At 43.1% G+C, this 17878-nt stretch overlaps 1 protein-coding gene across 1 annotated transcript in view; it reads right to left on the bottom strand.

Moving 5' to 3' along the window:
• The window catches only part of ADCK2 (aarF domain containing kinase 2), a 78792-nt gene that overhangs the window by 12080 nt on the left and 48834 nt on the right, over positions 1–17878 (bottom strand). The window contains 8 exon segments of the mRNA XM_044272387.1: positions 6201–6239; positions 8412–8434; positions 10155–10226; positions 11079–11207; positions 12214–12251; positions 12254–12347; positions 13952–14280; positions 14283–14464. Of these exon segments, the coding sequence (XP_044128322.1) occupies positions 6201–6239; positions 8412–8434; positions 10155–10226; positions 11079–11207; positions 12214–12251; positions 12254–12347; positions 13952–14280; positions 14283–14464 (906 nt within the window).

The raw sequence follows: 17878 nt of genomic DNA, 5'->3' as shown, positions 1-17878 counted from the left end.
CATGAGGAGTTCAGAATGGGCCAAAGCTGATAGCCGAGGCCGAGCAGATTTAGGTAAGTGATAGCAATGTAGTTGTGCTGTCCTTGTCCTTTGTGTGGCAAAATGATGTCGTTTTAAACTCCCTGAGGTCACAATAATGTTATTTTTTTGGAACACCATCATTTGGCATAAAGGCCTGTACATGGTTTGTAAATGAGACGTCTAATAAATACCAGACCATGCCTTTTCTAACTTTATATGGCTGTCCCTCCCTTTGCTACAGCATACAGTACTCATGTGTAATCACATGTCTGGGTACTTTTTTATGGGTGAGACGTGTCCTTGTAATTGAGCATCTTACAGTTGTCACCTTCACATATTGTTATGAATTTTAGTTCAAATGGCTTGCACGACTCGTCTCCTCCATCATTAACCTCTTCATTAGTATCCACACCCCAGCATGACTGTACCATGTGTTGGTGAATCTGTTCAATTTGGTGATGTTGGTGCTTTTTCCTTTGTCTTTGAGGTGTTTTTTGCCTCCTTGAACAATTTGAATGTATTATACTATTTATTATTGTTTTTTCTAAAAGTGTGATTTATATGTCATTTCTTAATAGTAAAACAAACTAAGACCAGATGGGCAAGCTGCCGGGACCAGTTCCGGAGGGAGGTCACCAGCAAAGGCCGGAGCGGTGAGGGCCCATCGCGCAAACGGCCTTACATATACAGGTCCTTCTCAAAAAATTAGCATATTGTGATAAAGTTCATTATTTTCTGTAATGTACTGATAAACATTAGACTTTCATATATTTTAGATTCATTACACACCAACTGAAGTAGTTCAAGCCTTTTATTGTTTTAATATTGATGATTTTGGCATACAGCTCATGAAAACCCAAAATTCCTATCTCAAAAAATTAGCATATCATGAAAAGGTTCTCTAAACGAGCTAATAACCTAATCATCTGAATCAACTAATTAACTCTAAACACCTGCAAAAGATTCCTGAGGCTTTTAAAAACTCCCAGCCTGGTTCATTACTCCAAACCGCAATCATGGGTAAGACTGCCGACCTGACTGCTGTCCAGAAGGCCATCATTGACACCCTCAAGCAAGAGGGTAAGACACAGAAAGACATGTCTGAAGGAATAGGCTGTTCCCAGAGTGCTGTATCAAGGCACCTCAGTGGGAAGTCTGTGGGAAGGAAAAAGTGTGGCAGAAAACGCTGCACAACGAGAAGAGGTGACCGGACCCTGAGGAAGATTGTGGAGAAGGACCGATTCCAGACCTTGGGGGACCTGCGGAAGCAGTGGACTGAGTCTGGAGTAGAAACATCCAGAGCTACCGTGTACAGGCGTGTGCAGGAAATGGGCTACAGGTGCCGCATTCCCCAGGTCAAGCCACTTTTGAACCAGAAACAGTGGCAGAAGCGCCTGACCTGGGCTACAGAGAAGCAGCACTGGACTGTTGCATGTCATTCGAAAATCAAGGTGCCAGAGTCTGGAGGAAGACTGGGGAGAGGGAAATGCCAAAATGCCTGAAGTCCAGTGTCAAGTCCCCACAGTCAGTGATGGTCTGGGGTGCCATGTCAGCTGCTGGTGTTGGTCCACTGTGTTTTATCAAGGGCAGGGTCAATGCAGCCGCTATCAGGAGATTTTGGAGCACTTCATGCTTCCATCTGCTGAAAACCTTTATGGAGATGAAGATTTCATTTTTCAGCACGACCTGGCACCTGCTCACAGCGCCAAAACCACTGGTAAATGGTTTACTGACCATGGTATTACTGTGCTCAATTGGCCTGCCAACTCTCCTGACCTGAACCCCATAGAGAATCTGCGGGATATTGGGAAGAGAAAGTTGAGAGACGCAAGACCCAACACTCTGGATGAGCTTAAGGCCGCTATGGAAGCATCCTGGGCCTCCATAACACCTCAGCAGTGCCACAGGCTGATTGCCTCCATGCCACACCGCATTGAAGCAGTCATTTCTGCAAAAGGATTCCCGACCAAGTATTGAGTGCATAACTGAACATAATTATTTGAAGGTTGACTTTTTTTGTATTAAAAACACTTTTATTTTATTGGTCGGATGAAATATGCTAATTTTTTGAGATAGGAAATTTGGGTTTTCATGAGCTGTATGCCAAAATCATCAATATTAAAACAATAAAAGGCTTGAACTACTTCAGTTGGTGTGTAATGAATCTAAAATATATGAAAGTCTAATGTTTATCAGTACATTACAGAAAATAATGAACTTTATCACAATATGCTAATTTTTTGAGAATGACCTGTATACCCCACAGCTTCAATTTTTAAGGCCAGTTATGGATTTGAGGCCGTAAGTTATTTTAATGATACTTAAAAAATTAATTATTGTTGGAAATGTACAATTGCATCTGGGTAAAGCAAAAGCTTCCAAGAAAGTAATGGGTTGAGTTGGGTTGTACTGTAGAAGACCTATCCTTTCAGTTGGTCAGCCATGTCATAACTGACTCCATCACGCTCTTTTCAAATTAAAACTCCCAGCATGCAAGAATGGATGTAAGCTAACCAGTCCTGCTTGGAGTTGTAGTTGTGCATCAGCTGGCGGGCATCAGTTTGTACAAGCCTAGTGTTGGTAGTCTCCATCATTTCAGGGGGTGAGTCACACCAGGCACCACCGCTGCAGATCTGTATGATTAGACGACACGTGCAGTGCGCAGATTGCGCCTCTCCTCTCTGGTTTGTACCTGTTGAAGCAATTTATTTATGGTCCAGGAACATATATGTTTGCAATGTGACCAGGAATAGAGAAGGGAGATGACACGGGCACACTGCACGCATTATCCCCTCATACAGTTGATAATTGTGTTTGTCGTTTGTTGGTCACACACCAATATATTCTTTTATACATATCCTATGGATAGGCATGATTATTGAGAAAGATGACTAATCCCTCCCTATTTTTTGGGAGCCCTGAATACTGGTATTTTTAGTAAAATCCAATTGGCTGCGGGAAATGTGTGCTCTACCCCAAACCAAATAATTAAATGTTTGGTAAATTGTTAGCCAAAAGGTATTTGACTGGTCATTGATATTGGTAACTTTGATTGGCACAAACCATGACATGGATTCTTTACTTTGAACATCTAAGATTGCAAAAAACAAATCCTATGTTAATGGATTCGAAGGATGTTGCAACTACGCTTCACCAGCCGCATTTTAAGTAATACTCCCACCATGCTCAAGTGTTGCCTGGTACATGTTTTGACTATTTAAATGATGTTGGACTGGGTTAACATTACATCTTGTATGTTTGGATGGTGGTATTGGGGCACATACAGACGAGATGGCCTGATTCTCAGCAGTGGGGTTGGTCCTTGAATGACTAGGACAGCTCCAAACAGCCCACAATGTTTTCCCATCTCAGTTTCATGATCGCTTTTCCACACTTGGCCCTTTGTAACATTTAAAATGTATTATAAATATGTTTCTCTCTATTCACATCAAAGATGTTATGCATTGTGTAATATCAAATATCAGATGTTTGCTGACACTCCGTATATATATTTTGGATACACATGGCTGTTTCCGCCAAAGTTAAATGATGTACTTTTTTAAAGATGTAAGCAAATGTTAATATTTGTATTTGTTTCTTTCAATTACAGTACTGTGGACAGTCTGGAAGCCTCGGAGGAATCCGACACAGCCGAGAGTGAAACCCCTGCAGTCTTCTCCCCCGCCACAAGTCCCGCTGCGACGCCAATTGAGGACCCTGAGGTCTCGGCACAGGGCCAGGACCCCCTCCCACTGGCTAGTCCACCTCGTCATGTCCAGCCCCAGCCAAGACGGCGCCGCCAAGTCCCTCCCTCTTCCTCTGGGCCAGAGAGTCGGGAAGCAATTGATGCCCGAGTCATTGATTTTCTGGCCCAGAGGAGGAGTGATGGCAAGGAGGAGAAAATGTTGAGGGGACTCGGGCCGCTACTGCAGCAGGTCCCTGCGAATGAGCAGCCAGACTGCATGGCTTGCTTGAACATGGTGATAAAAATGTTCATTTGCCCCAACCATGGAGACCTCATTGGGCCATTAAATGCGTTGAAAATCAACATTGAAAATGCAGGCCAGCAGCCAAATCCTGCGCCATATTCATTCCCTCCCCAACCCACCCAAGGCCCTTCTTATGCCCCCCCAGTACCTTCCACCTCAGGGGCCTATTCATCCTGGGGGCCAGCCCCTTTACCAGCCCTGTTTACCAACTGGTGCCCCAACACAGGCCCAGGTTAGGCCACGGTCCACATTTGCACCGGGCTCATTCACGCGGGACCTTCTTGATTTATAATTTGGGAGGGTTGATTTATATAAAGCACTTTATTTTTATGTTATTTGTGTGTTGTTAGATTATTTTCATTGCCAGTGTTTTGGGTGACCCCTTATTTTGACTAAAGTATGGTTTGGGTCCCAAAAAATTGACTATTGTTTTATTTGCACACTACACACAACATGTACATTTAAAAATGCATTCTAAAACAAAAGCTACACACACTGTATCTCAGAAAGCCACACTTTATTTGGACGATCAAGATCTTTATTTAGGGTTCCTGTGCAGATGAGGTATTTAGAAAACTTTTTAGACCATACAAGCAAAATATCAAGATGTTTGTGAAAATTTCCATTTAGACAGAAACATCATTAATATTTAGTTAGATGTATGTTTAAATATGTGATGTCCAAAAAATCTCAGCCCGCAAGCCCACGTCAAGGGTCCTCATTATCTTGCGAGTCCCTACACTCAACTAACACAATCATTTTTAGTAATTTAGCTAGAAAATAAAAAAAACTAAAGAGCCCAGAAGATTTCAAAACCTGCCACGAATAGCGTCCCTCTGCCACGGCAAAGACCCCTCTGGGCTGATAAAGTAGTCTGCAAAGAGTTCCCGAACTGCAATGCCTGCAGTCCCAGGTCATCTATGCAGGGTCCTTTCCAAACCCAAATCTGATGACGTAGGAAGATCTTCCATGTCAAGAGAAGAGGAAGCCTCGTGAATCCTGGTGAAGTTGTGTAGAACAACACAAGCTTGAATCACCAGGGTAGCATTCTCCGGATCCATCTGTATGGATGACAGAAACACCCTCCACTTGCTAGAGAGTATCCCGAAAGCGCACTCCACATACCGACGGGCACGAGTCAACCGGTAGTTAAAGATACGCCTCCTGACATCCAAACCACGCTTTGGGAAGGGCCGCATAACATGTGGAGTCAATGCAAACCCTTCATCCGCCACGATGACAAACGGAGCCGGCGGACCTGCATATCCGGGCAGTCTTCTGGACTCGGGCAGGGCAAGCTGGTTGGCACGAAGCCGCTCACCCATTCTAGAAGCACTAAAGATGCGAGCATCCGCGGTGCTTCCATAGGACCCGATATCTACCATCAACAGCCATCAGCACTACAGAGAAAAACAGTTTATAATTGAAGAAACGGCTCCCTGAGTGTGGCGGCTTCTTCACACGGATGTGCTTGCCATCCATTGCCCCGATGCAGTTTGGTAACTGCGCCGAATTTTGGAAGCCCTCAGCGATCCGAAGCCAATCGTCCACCTTGGGCTGTGGCATCACCGTCTCTCGGAGTTGCTGCCAGATGACATGGCAAGTGTGTCGTACAATTCTCGAGATTGTTGAGGTCCCTAAAAGAAACTCAAAATGCAGGGATGCAAAAGAGTTCCCAGTGGCAAGGAATCTGTAGGAAAAAGGATATAAAAAAAAAAAACAGTCAGCAACAAATCGCATGTAAGAACAGATTCAGGATTCTAGTATAATGCTGTATACAGTACACGATTGAAAACACCATATGTCTAGTGGTGGGGAACCTATGGGACGGGTGCCATAGTCGGCACTCAAGGCCCTGTGTGTGGGCAGTACTACCACAACTAAGTGACAACAACTATGTTTAGACCCTTTTTAATGCAGTAAATGCTGTGCAAGTGCACAATTATGTGAACATTATGCATGATGAGGACGATAGCTGGAAATCTCGTGGGTTGCCAGCAGCACAATCATCCCAAATAGGGTCCAGACCGGTACATCGACTTTGACCAAGGTGGTGCACGCAGAGAGAGATCCTGACAGAGGGACCAATTTCATTCAGACACTATCAAAAACCACGTCAATCGACAGTATTGGATGAAAATTGTTGACAGATTAATAACTCTGAAAGGAAGGTTACAGCTGCTGAATCACGGCGGACTGAGTGTATTAAACACCATTTTTAGCAAACGCCTGGCGAGTGCAGTGTATTTTTGGAGTGTCTGGAGGACGATAGCTGAACACAAGTTTTGAACTTTATCCAAATGGTAAAAAATACTCAAAAAATGTTAGGTCATGTGACAGGGATTAATGTGTAAAGAAACAAACCATTAAACTCCCCCCAAATAAAAAAAAAAAAGGGCAAAGAAATGCTACTTCAGCAAACAGTAGCACATGTCTCACAGCAGCCATTTTGGAGCACATGTTACTCCTAACACAAGCACTGCACATTTCTGTTGAAACTTAACAAGTACTATACTGCTTACCTCAACGTGACGATGAGTCTTTCCTCAGGAGTAATGCTGCGCCTCATATTGGTGTCCATAAAGGTAAGGACAGTACGTAGAGACGACAGCAATCGGTCAAAGGTACCCACTGACATCCGACAGAAGGAAAAGAACTTCTCCGGATGGCGGCGAAGATCTTGGTATAGCGTATGGAAGTGTCCCCAAAAATGGACCCAAAATCGTCGCCTTCTACTCGGTTCCTCATTCATCAAAGGAGTGCGCTGTCCCCAACGCCGAGAAACCAGCCAATGCAGCACGACCTCGTCCTCAGAATCAGACATGGTGATACAGCAAAGAGAGCAGCCAAAATAACCTCTGTACTCTGGAAAGACTACAGAAAATGGCCACAAATGCATACTCAGGTGCCCTTGATTTATAGCAGTATCCTGGGTGGAGATATCAAAATGACATTTTTTTAACCATTCCTAGATTTCTGACGGGCCGCAAAAAAAACGGGAACACGGACACACGGAAGCAAAAACGGCCACGGATCACGGAACAACGGAACCACGTTTTGCGGCCCGAGAAAAAAAACTGTCGTGTGCATGAGGCCTAATGGAGTGAAAAAGTCCCAAACGATAGAACTGCGCACAAATTTGCGACTTCTTTCTGCTCTGCACCAGGGGCATAGCTAGAAATGACTGGGCCCCATAGCAAAAAAATGTATGGGCCCCCTCCCGGATCTCCCACTCCCACATACCTCTCAGACCTCCCACCCCTTCCAGAGCTCCCACCCAAACACCCCTCCAGTACCTCCCACCCCAGCATCCCCACACTCCTCCAAGACCTCCCACCCCCACACCCATCCTAAATCTCCAACCGCCAGTCCCCAGATATAATGATCCAGACATCAAGTGTCCTGCTCCCCCCCACAATTTAATGGTTTAGACCTTGGAGATCCTGCGGCTCCCCCCTCAATAAATTGGTCTAGACCTCCAGGGTCCTGCTTCCCCCTAAATATAATGGTCCAGACCTCCAGGGTCCTGCTCCCCCTCCTCCCAAGATATAATGGTCCAGTGTCGTGTTCCCCCCTATATACAGAGAGTGATGAATTATTAGGCAAATTAGTATTTTGACCACATCATCCTCTTTATGCATGTTGTCTTACTCCAAGCTGTATAGGCTCGAAAGCCTACTACCAATTAAGCATATTAGGTGATGTGCATCTTTGTAATGAGAAGGGGTGTGGTCTAATGACATCAACACCCTATATAAGGTGTGCATAATTATTAGGCAACTTCCTTTCCTTTGGCAAAATGGGTCAAAAGAAGGACTTGACAGGCTCAGAAAAGTCAAAAATAGTGAGATATCTTGCAGAGGGATGCAGCACTCTTAAAATTGCAAAGCTTCTGAAGCGTGATCATCGAACAATCAAGCGTTTCATTCAAAATAGTCAACAGGGTCGCAAGAAGCGTGTGGAAAAACCAAGGCGCAAAATAACTGCCCATGAACTGAGAAAAGTCAAGCGTGCAGCTGCCAAGATGCCACTTGCCACCAGTTTGGCCATATTTCAGAGCTGCAACATCACTGGAGTGCCCAAAAGCACAAGGTGTGCAATACTCAGAGACATGGCCAAGGTAAGAAAGGCTGAAAGACGACCACCACTGAACAAGACACACAAGCTGAAACGTCAAGACTGGGCCAAGAAATATCTCAAGACTGATTTTTCTAAGGTTTTATGGACTGATGAAATGAGAGTGAGTCTTGATGGGCCAGATGCATGGGCCCGTGGCTGGATTGGTAAAGGGCAGAGAGCTCCAGTCCGACTCTGACGCCAGCAAGGTGGAGGTGGAGTACTGGTTTGGGCTGGTATCATCAAAGATGAGCTTGTGGGGCCTTTTCGGGGATGGAGTCAAGCTCAACTCCCAGTCCTACTGCCAGTTTCTGGAAGACACCTTCTTCAAGCAGTGGTACAGGAAGAAGTCTGCATCCTTCAAGAAAAACATGATTTTCATGCAGGACAATGCTCCATCACACGCGTCCAAGTACTCCACAGCGTGGCTGGCAAGAAAGGGTATAAAAGAAGAAAATCTAATGACATGGCCTCCTTGTTCAACTGATCTGAACCCCATTAAGAACCCGTGGTCCATCATCAAATGTGAGATTTACAAGGAGGGAAAACAGTACACCTCTCTGAACAGTGTCTGGGAGGCTGTGGTTGCTGCTGCACGCAATGTTGATGGTGAACAGATCAAAACACTGACAGAATCCATGGATGGCAGGCTTTTGAGTGTCCTTGCAAAGAAAGGTGGCTATATTGGTCACTGATTTGTTTTTGTTTTGTTTTTGAATGTCAGAAATGTATATTTGTGAATGTTGAGATGTTATATTGGTTTTACTGCTAAAAATAAATAATTGAAATGGGTATATATTCGTTTTTTGTTAAGTTGCCTAATAATTATGCGCAGTAATAGTCACCTGCACACACAGATATCCCCCTAAAATAGCTAAAACTAAAAACAAACTAAAAACTACTTCCAAAAATATTCAGCTTTGATATTAATGAGTTTTTTGGGTTCATTGAGAACATGGTTGTTGTTCAATAATAAAATTAATCCTCAAAAATACAACTTGCCTAATAATTCTGCACTCCCTGTAATGGTCCAGACCATACCTCCAGGTCCTGTTCCCCCCTTCTCCTTAAATGTACTGGTCCAGACCTTCAGGGTCCTGCTCCCCCCTCCTCCTTAGATATAATGGTCCAGGACTCCACAGTAAGTTTTACCAGTCCCAGAGTCAGCCAGCTCTCACCTCACAGCCACTTGAACGTCTGCACGCCCACACTCCAGCAGTGATGCCAGGCCCAGCAGCTTCGCTGTACGCTCCACCTCTTCCACTTCCGGCCAGTAGGACTGCCGCCCCGGCTGGGAGCGGGACCACTCCATATCCTCATTGCAGGTAGGCCACTCTGCCTCCGGCCGCGCCCTATCGCACTGCCGACAGCCTACAGGCCCTGCACATAGCGCCTTCTCTGTCTGTCCTGGAGGGGCCTGCGACCCCTGTAGCTATACCACATGAATTAAAAAAAACTATAAGAATCCTCAGCAGGCAGCCCGGGCCCCCAGTGGCGTAGGGCCCCATAGCCATTGCTATGGTGATCCCTACGCCCATGCTCTGCTCTATGCTCGCCAGTTTTCTAAAAGTGGGCGTGTTTTCTTATGTAAATGAATCTCTAGACAGATTTACTATTAGGACTATTTAAAAAGTCGCAAAAAAGTTGCAATTTCACTCCAGTGAGGACCATGCTTATCTTATGAGACTTTTTAATAGAACATGCTACTTTTTCATAAAAACTTGCGATTTTTTCGTAAAGATGTGCGACTTTTGTAAAGCTGCTTACTGACGGATAAACTGCTCCCGTCAAACCACATTTATTACAGTCTTAAAGGGCCGATCATAAATCTGACTTGGCTAAAACTGACTTTAGCCATATGTTAAAATGGAGTGAGCTGTCAGAGTCATGATAAATCTGGCCCATTGTCTCTTGAGATTAAAATCCCATACTCTCAATTATATTAGAAAATTAAAATTGGGCTTACAAAAGGCAATAAAACTCAGTAGCAGCAAAAATGTGAAAGTTGGGGATTAGTACAATACATACCTCAGAGTGACCATCAGTCGTTCTTCTGGAGTAACACTTAGACGAAATTTCGCATCCTTGCGTCTCAATCGTCTACGTAAACGTTGGACAAGGTCATCAAAGCTTGAGACACTGACACGGAGATACTCATAAAATTTGACAGGGTGTTTTCTACGTTCTTGATAAAGGGTGGAAAAAACACCACGTGTCATTCGGCATGATGTAATGGGATGCACCCAATATCGTCATCTCCTTTTCATGGATAACATTTGCATATTTCTGAGTTTCCATATCATATAGTCGACAGAAAAAAAGACATCAGCAGGCAGCATTGTTCCTCTTCCAGCAAGATGTCAGAATATAGCACCATTGAATATAAGCATGTAGATGTGGGAGGGACTAATGAAAAAAAAAAAAAAAGAGAAAACGGATCCGTTACTATACTTACATAACGGATTGAACGGACATTGAACTGACATTTTTTACTCCGTTTTTAACGTATCCGTTTAAGATATCCGTTTTTAAACGTACCTAACGGTGTACGTTATGTTACGCTATGAATGAATCCGTTTCATTTCACGAATGGACACAAACCATAACGGAGAGCCGAACGTAAGACTAAACGCTGATGTGAACAAACCCTTAACTCCTACACCACCCTTTATTGACTCCCACATAATCCCTTTTTTTGCATCATTGTATCTCATAAATACTATCAACTCTACCATTGACCTTTTCTTTTTTTCTAAAAATGTATCATGGTTGCAGCTGCCATATTGGAGCTCACTGGGCAATACTTAAGAAAACAAATTTAAAGCCAAAACTGAACCATTCCTCATAGCAACCAGATTTCAGTTCTTATTTTGCAGTGGCCAAGACCATATCCAGCAACAAACGTGTAGTGGAAATAACTAGACTGAGACATGACCTCCAATCAAGGCCCACCTCGAAGGTCTCCACCAAGATGTTCCTTGTTACAAAGAGTCGTAGGAGAATGGGAAATTTTACAAACTCCATTTTATCAAACTTCTGTTGAAACATTTCTAAGTTCCTGGCTTCATAAGGGAGCTCTATCTGCAAAAAAACAAAAACAGTGAAGATTTGTTGCCTTAGATATAGGGTTGGTCCCCAGCAAGAATGTGTTATATGAATCACTAAGATTTACAAAGGGGTGATTCATTTTCTTATAAATTGAAACCCTAAAACTGTGCTTCCTTCACCCAAGTGCTCATGAGGATGTGGTCTATCGCAAGCACTCTGCAAAAGGAGAGGGACCACCATCCATTCCCCAACTTTCCAAGGTAAATGGCCCGCTGCTAGGGTCAGGGACCATTGGCCATCCTGCACAGAAGGTTAGGCAGTACCCGTCTGTGCTCCAGCATCTTCAGAAACTGCTGGTCACACATCTGCCAGAGCTCAGCAGTCTGAATTTCCACCCCAGGAAGGGGAGCTTGGTTGCTTTGTGAGGAACCTGATAGATACACATACACTTCCCTTAGGCCTTCAAGAGGGAACCACATCTTCAAAAATCTTGTGACAAAAAAAAATAAAATAAAGCACCATGCTCGGCCTTGATCCAATGTGTCACTATAGCCTTTGCTGGTTCAGTGCCCTAAGTGGAGGTAGCTTCCTACTGAGAGACATGAGCAATTTAGGAAATTCCCCATAATGCACCTCACTAACAGTAAGGCTGAACAGTGGAGGATGGGCTAAAAGAGGCTAGATGGATGTGACTAGAGATTTTTTATAAATCAGCTGAATAGCATATCTCAATATAACAGAGTGTTCTCCCATAGTTTATAGTCATCTGCCAGAAAAATAAATTCCATGTGGTTCCATGAGATTTCATAGATCATTCAATATTTATATTTAATGAAATAAAATATTGGCATCTTTGCCCAATAATAAAACTTCCATATGATCAGAATCATGAAGAATATTTTATTTGTTGGAGGAGAAGTTTGAACTCCAGAGTTGCTCTCTCCCATTAGTAGGTAAACATACTGGAGTCTGTGAAGAGCTACTTCTGGTCACACCACCACCTGTACTTTATATCCTGTAGATATGTAGTTAAACTTACTTGTTGGGTCATTAATTTCTCAAACTCCTCTACAATGTCCACCTGAAACCGGGGATCAGACTAAGTAATTTGCTGCAGGTCTTCATGATGAGAAGGTCCATCTTCTTTTGCTGGCCAAAACCTGGATGTAGGACCTAGTACAAATGTGAGACTTAGGGCTAATGCATACAGCCGCAGCCATTTTTACATTCCACAAATTACAGATCCGCAAAACACGGATACTGGACGTGTGCCTTCCGCATTTTGGAGAACAGAACGTCTGGTCCATAATAGAACAGTCCTAACCTTGTCTGTAATGTGGACAAGAATAGGAAAGTTCTATATTTTTGCAAAACGGACATATAGATGCGGACAGCACACTGTATGATGTCCACCTTATTTACAGCCCTATTGAAGATATTTCGACCCGCAAAAAATAAGTTCATGTGCATCACCCTTTACGGAGTTGCCAAGCAGGAGACATATTTATAGATAAAAATAATTGAGTGGCCTTCTGCTGGGACCAGGAAGCAGGGACCCAGGAAATGCTGAAACGGGGACACGGAGAGATGTGTAAAGGTTATTTTTTGACACCATTGAATGGGTATCTAAAGAATTACAGGAACCAATGCAAACAACAAAACTGCAGAGAACAAAAGAGAAAAAAAATTATATTTTGGGAACTCATCACATAAAGCCCCTTTCTTATAGCAACCAGCACAGGTTTCTTCCCAGGGAAGGCCGCAGCCAGCCAGATATTTCCCCTTCATCAGCCACATAATACAAGCCTGAGTTCTTCAGGGCAGCAATCTGTTCTGACTCATACAGTGGGGTCCTGAGCAGGGGAATATCCTCTACTACATCCTAATGGAGCCTATGGACAGGGGTTGTCTTCATAATTTGAGTTTGTGGGGTTCATGAACTACAAACCCATATACGGAGGCAGCCATGGCAGTTTCCATTTTGCTAATTTTATTTTTAAATAAAAATAATATCAAAAAGAAAATGAAAAAATTGTTGATATAAATTGGTCGAACTTTCTTAATGTCCCCTCCTTTTATCACCTGCTTTTTTGTGCTTAACTAAATGGATCAATGACTGTGTGTACAAGGATGTTACGTCACATGACGGCATTGTCTAATGGCCGCTATGCCACCTTATATCACATGGACAAAACATCACTGTGGTCCACTGCGATTGGCCAATATGATATGAAATTCTCAGGTAAGAATTTTATTTTATTTTTTTCATTTTTGCAGGTAGGTGGGGGGTTTGTGGTCCCAGAAATTGGCCATATGCTATGATAGGATCAATCTCCATTTTTTTTTATACAGAACTCCCTGCTTTCCTTCATAGAATGAAAAGGTAAAATTCTGTCTGCCAGCCACTGCCTCTAGAGGGAGCTCAATGCATAGATATTTATACAGCTCCCATTAATCTCAATGGAAGCCATATACGGTAAATGTGTATGCATTAAACTAAACAAAATAGCTCCCCCTTGCAGCCCCCTGGTTCCTAGACCACTCAGTTAATCACGGCCTATGGTAGGTGCTGTGGACAGTGCCATTTCTTGCGTGTCAAGAGGGACCGGTAAGCAGAAATCTATTAGTGATTGGCACTGTAAGTACTGACAACCTCTTTCACTAAGGAATTCCAAATCACACATATGAAAAATCTCTGTCCCCACCCCCTTTCAAAGACAATTAGTGTGAAATCCCCAGATTTCAAAGTCCACCTCATTTGGTGACATAACGCTTACTTTCACAGCCACTGGGACTACATGACCTGAACCTTCCTCTGATCCTCCAATTAGAGAAGGTAATGGTTGATGATCTTTTGGAGAACTTTGGATAGGTGTCCTCCTGTTCTTCAAATGGCCAAAAATTCCATGAAGCCCTGTTACCTCCCACGCTTCGTATGCAGAGTCCCGCTCTATATGCTCTACTAGAGATTGGGAGTCCACCTTGTGTCCAACAGATAGGTCTGCATAGGCCTTATATACCTGGGCCACACAACCAGATCCTACAGGATCCCTACTGCTGAACTTCAAAAAGCAACCATAGTCCTTTCCGAAGGCTCTTCTCAGAGTTCAGTGTATTCCCAGCAACGTGGGGTGACTTTAACATGAAGCTTGGAAAAGATGACAAAAAACTCCTCAGAGAAGAGGTCTCGACGAGTGCTAGCCCATTGGCCAAGCATTATGGCCTGCAACAAGAGACAAAGCCAAAGGGAATGCAGACCCTTCGAAAGGTATCTCCTGCACAGGATGACCCTGTAGCAGAAAATGACAGTTGCTCACAGAGGCAGGGCCTGTGACATTGTAGAGTTAGGTTACATATAGATCAAGGTAATATTATAATAATACAGAGGGGCCATTATATATCCTAATATTACAGAGAGTTCATTATATATAATAATTATACAGAGGGGTCACTATATATTATAGTTATACAGAGGGACCATAATAAATAATAATTATACAAAGGAGCCATTATATATTATAGTTATACAGAGGGGACATTATATATTATAATAATACAGAGGGGCCATTATATATCCTAATTTTACAGAGGGGTCATTATATATAATATACAGAGGGGCCATTATATATTATAGTTATACAGAGGGGCCATAATAAATAATAATTATACAAGGGGCCATTATATATTATATATTATACAGAGGGGCCATTATATATTATAGTTATACAGAGGGGACATTATATATTATAATAATACAGAGGGGCCATTATATATCCTAATTTTACAGAGGGGTCATTATATATAATATACAGAGGGGCCATTATATATTATAGTTATACAGAGGGGCCATAATAAATAATAATTATACAAGGGGCCATTATATATTATATATTATACAGAGGGGCCATTATATATTATAGTTATACAGAGAGGCTATTAATAATGGGCCCTCTGTATAATTCTAATATATAATGGCCCCTCTGTATAATATATAATGGCCCCTTGTATAATTATAATATATAATGGCCTTCTGTATAATGTATCATGGCCCCTCTGTGTAATATAAAACGGTACCCATTCTTTAAATATACTGGCCACCTCCATAGTGCCCCCAGTATGGCCCCCAGTACTTACATAAAAAAAAAAAAAAGTACTCACCTCTCTTCATCACCTCTTGCAGTCTTTGCTTGGGCGTCCCGGCGCAGGCGGTCAGGAACACATCACCCTGCCCTCCTGCGCCGCGTCGTCACGTCATCGCGTCATCTCGCGAGACCCGGCGCAGGAGGTCTTGGTCATATAATCGCGATCTCCTGGACTCCTGCGCCGCTCTACTGCGTATTAAAGCTTCATGCCAGGCGGAACGGAGGGGATGGGAGCCATAGGCTTCCATCACCCTCATTTTACTGCCGTCTGCCTGGCGCCCCCTACAATTTGGCGCCCGGGGCAACGGCCCCCCTGGCCCCCCCCACGCTACGCCCCTGGATGCAAGCATAACATATGGACTAAGCCCTCACTCTGGAGCAACACACTATATGTGCGGGGTCTGCGCTCCTAAACAAAAATGCATAATGACATAGGCAGGTTTAGTGTAGGACCCGCCTTAACTGAGACCACCTTGTCACTTGGTAGGTGGGTTTAGATGTGTTTTGATCAAAACGTATTGACCAAGTGTCTCCGATTTTATCAACAGAGTGAGGGCTTAGTCCATATTTTATGCTTGCATCGATTATTATAGTGCATTATTTTCTGTGATTATACGTATCTATCTATCCATCTATCTCATATCTATCTACGTATCTATCCAATTATCTATCTATCTAATAGAAAAAGAAAAGGGGTGGCAGCACCATCAAAACAGAAAGCAAGTGGGTGCAAAAGGCCCAAATGGGGATAAGCAAACCCTGTATATAAAAAACTAAAAAACGGGCAGCACTCCAGAAAATAAAATGAAAAGAAATGTATTCACCCATAAGGCAATGCAACGTTTTGGCTCAGTGCTAGAGCCTTCCTCAAGCAATGTGTTAAGACAAAGTGCTCAGTGTATATAGCAAACACACTCAATGTGCCAAATTCCAATCAATAAAAACAATTAAAATTAAAAAGTGACATATAATAAATATACTAACATGATGAATATCTAATATATACGTGATTGCAGTGCATGATTAAATATCTGTTTCATATACAAAAAATCTTTACAACAGACATGATTCTCAATTAAAAATACATAAAATATCATATATATCGTGATTATGTAACATGTGCAACCAATTACATAAAGTGACCAGTGCTTACTGGATAATGTATCTAATATATGTCTATTATCTATCTATCTATCTATGGTGTATATATCTATCTATGTTATATCTATCTATGGTGTATATCTCTGTCCAGCTCATCTATTTCTCCAGTGTCAGACTGGGGTATCTAGAGCCCACCAATAGATCTGACTCTGGGGGCCCACCCTGATTCATCTGTAATTATTTGGAGGAGGTGAGGATTGGGAAATAATAGTATGTGGTTTTTGGCTCTTCTTTTATGGCATACTGTATATCATTTCACAACCTATGAGCTCTCCTGCTGGAGAGGGGATAATGTTATTCATGGACAAGAAGGGCTGCACTACAGGGGCTTCCCTAATGTAAGGGGGGAGGGGGGGTTTAGCTAATGGTGCAGGACTACTGTAGGGGGCCTTCTACTGTGTGGAGGCACTTTTCAAAAGTTGGGAGGTATGCGTAGCTGTAAGCCGTGTACCAGGGTAGGCTCCCCAGGATACAGTGAAGTCACGAACGAGGAAAGCAACTCCTCAGTCTTAGCTTTCTTTTTTCTTCTCCAGCCTCTGAAACCACCTCTCATGAATATGAAAATATATGCAGTCTGTTAGCTGTGTTTTGGAAACAGCAGCATCTTGTGGCCAAACAGCAGAATGTCAGTCCAGATAATTTTATTTAATCTATACAAACAGCTGTTTCCCCATCTCACATAGCTACATTTACAATTCTGCAGGCTTTGCTGCTGAAATCGAAGACCACCAATTTTCACTTGTGGCAGATGTTGTTGCCGAAATTTTTGCGACTGAAAATCCGTTTCATTCATCTGAATTGGTCTTGCAGAAAACAATGGGGGTCATTAGGCCTATTATGCCTATTAGGCATATTTCTGGCGCAGATTGCGGCACAAAGGTAATCTGCGCCACAATCTGCAACTTTTCCCCGATCACGCCAGGTCTAAAAAAGTGCGTGGGGAAGGGCCGGGAGGCCCATCTCAATCATAATTTTCTACACCTGTTTTAGGTGTAGAAAATGATCTAAATGTAAGACAGCTAGGAAGCTGCCTTACATTTATACTGGTGCTGGATGCAGTATTCAGCATGTTAAGGAGCGCTTAGGGCAGGGGTCAGCAACCTTCCCTGCTCCAGGTGCTGTGTACAGTAACTACAACTCCCAGCATGCACACTTATTTGGCTGTTCTCCCACTGTTCTGGCTGTAACTCCCACGGAAGTGAAATGGATACACCTTAATAAAGGATTTAGGGAGTTGTAGTTTCAGAGCAGCTGGAGTGACGAAGGTAGCCAATCCCTGGCTTAGGGGATATTCACACGACGGATTTTGAAAACACGCTGAAAATATCCGTGCAGAATCCACGTGTGGTTTTTTTGGGGCGCCTTTTTCACACAGTTTTTGACGCGTCTTTTTTTTTATAC

The sequence above is a fragment of the Bufo gargarizans genome, chromosome 11 (genome assembly GCF_014858855.1).
Source record: "Bufo gargarizans isolate SCDJY-AF-19 chromosome 11, ASM1485885v1, whole genome shotgun sequence".
In the NCBI taxonomy this organism is placed as follows: Eukaryota; Metazoa; Chordata; class Amphibia; order Anura; family Bufonidae; genus Bufo; species Bufo gargarizans.
Note: the sequence above shows the minus strand (reverse complement) of the source record. Positions and strands in the feature narration are given on the sequence as shown.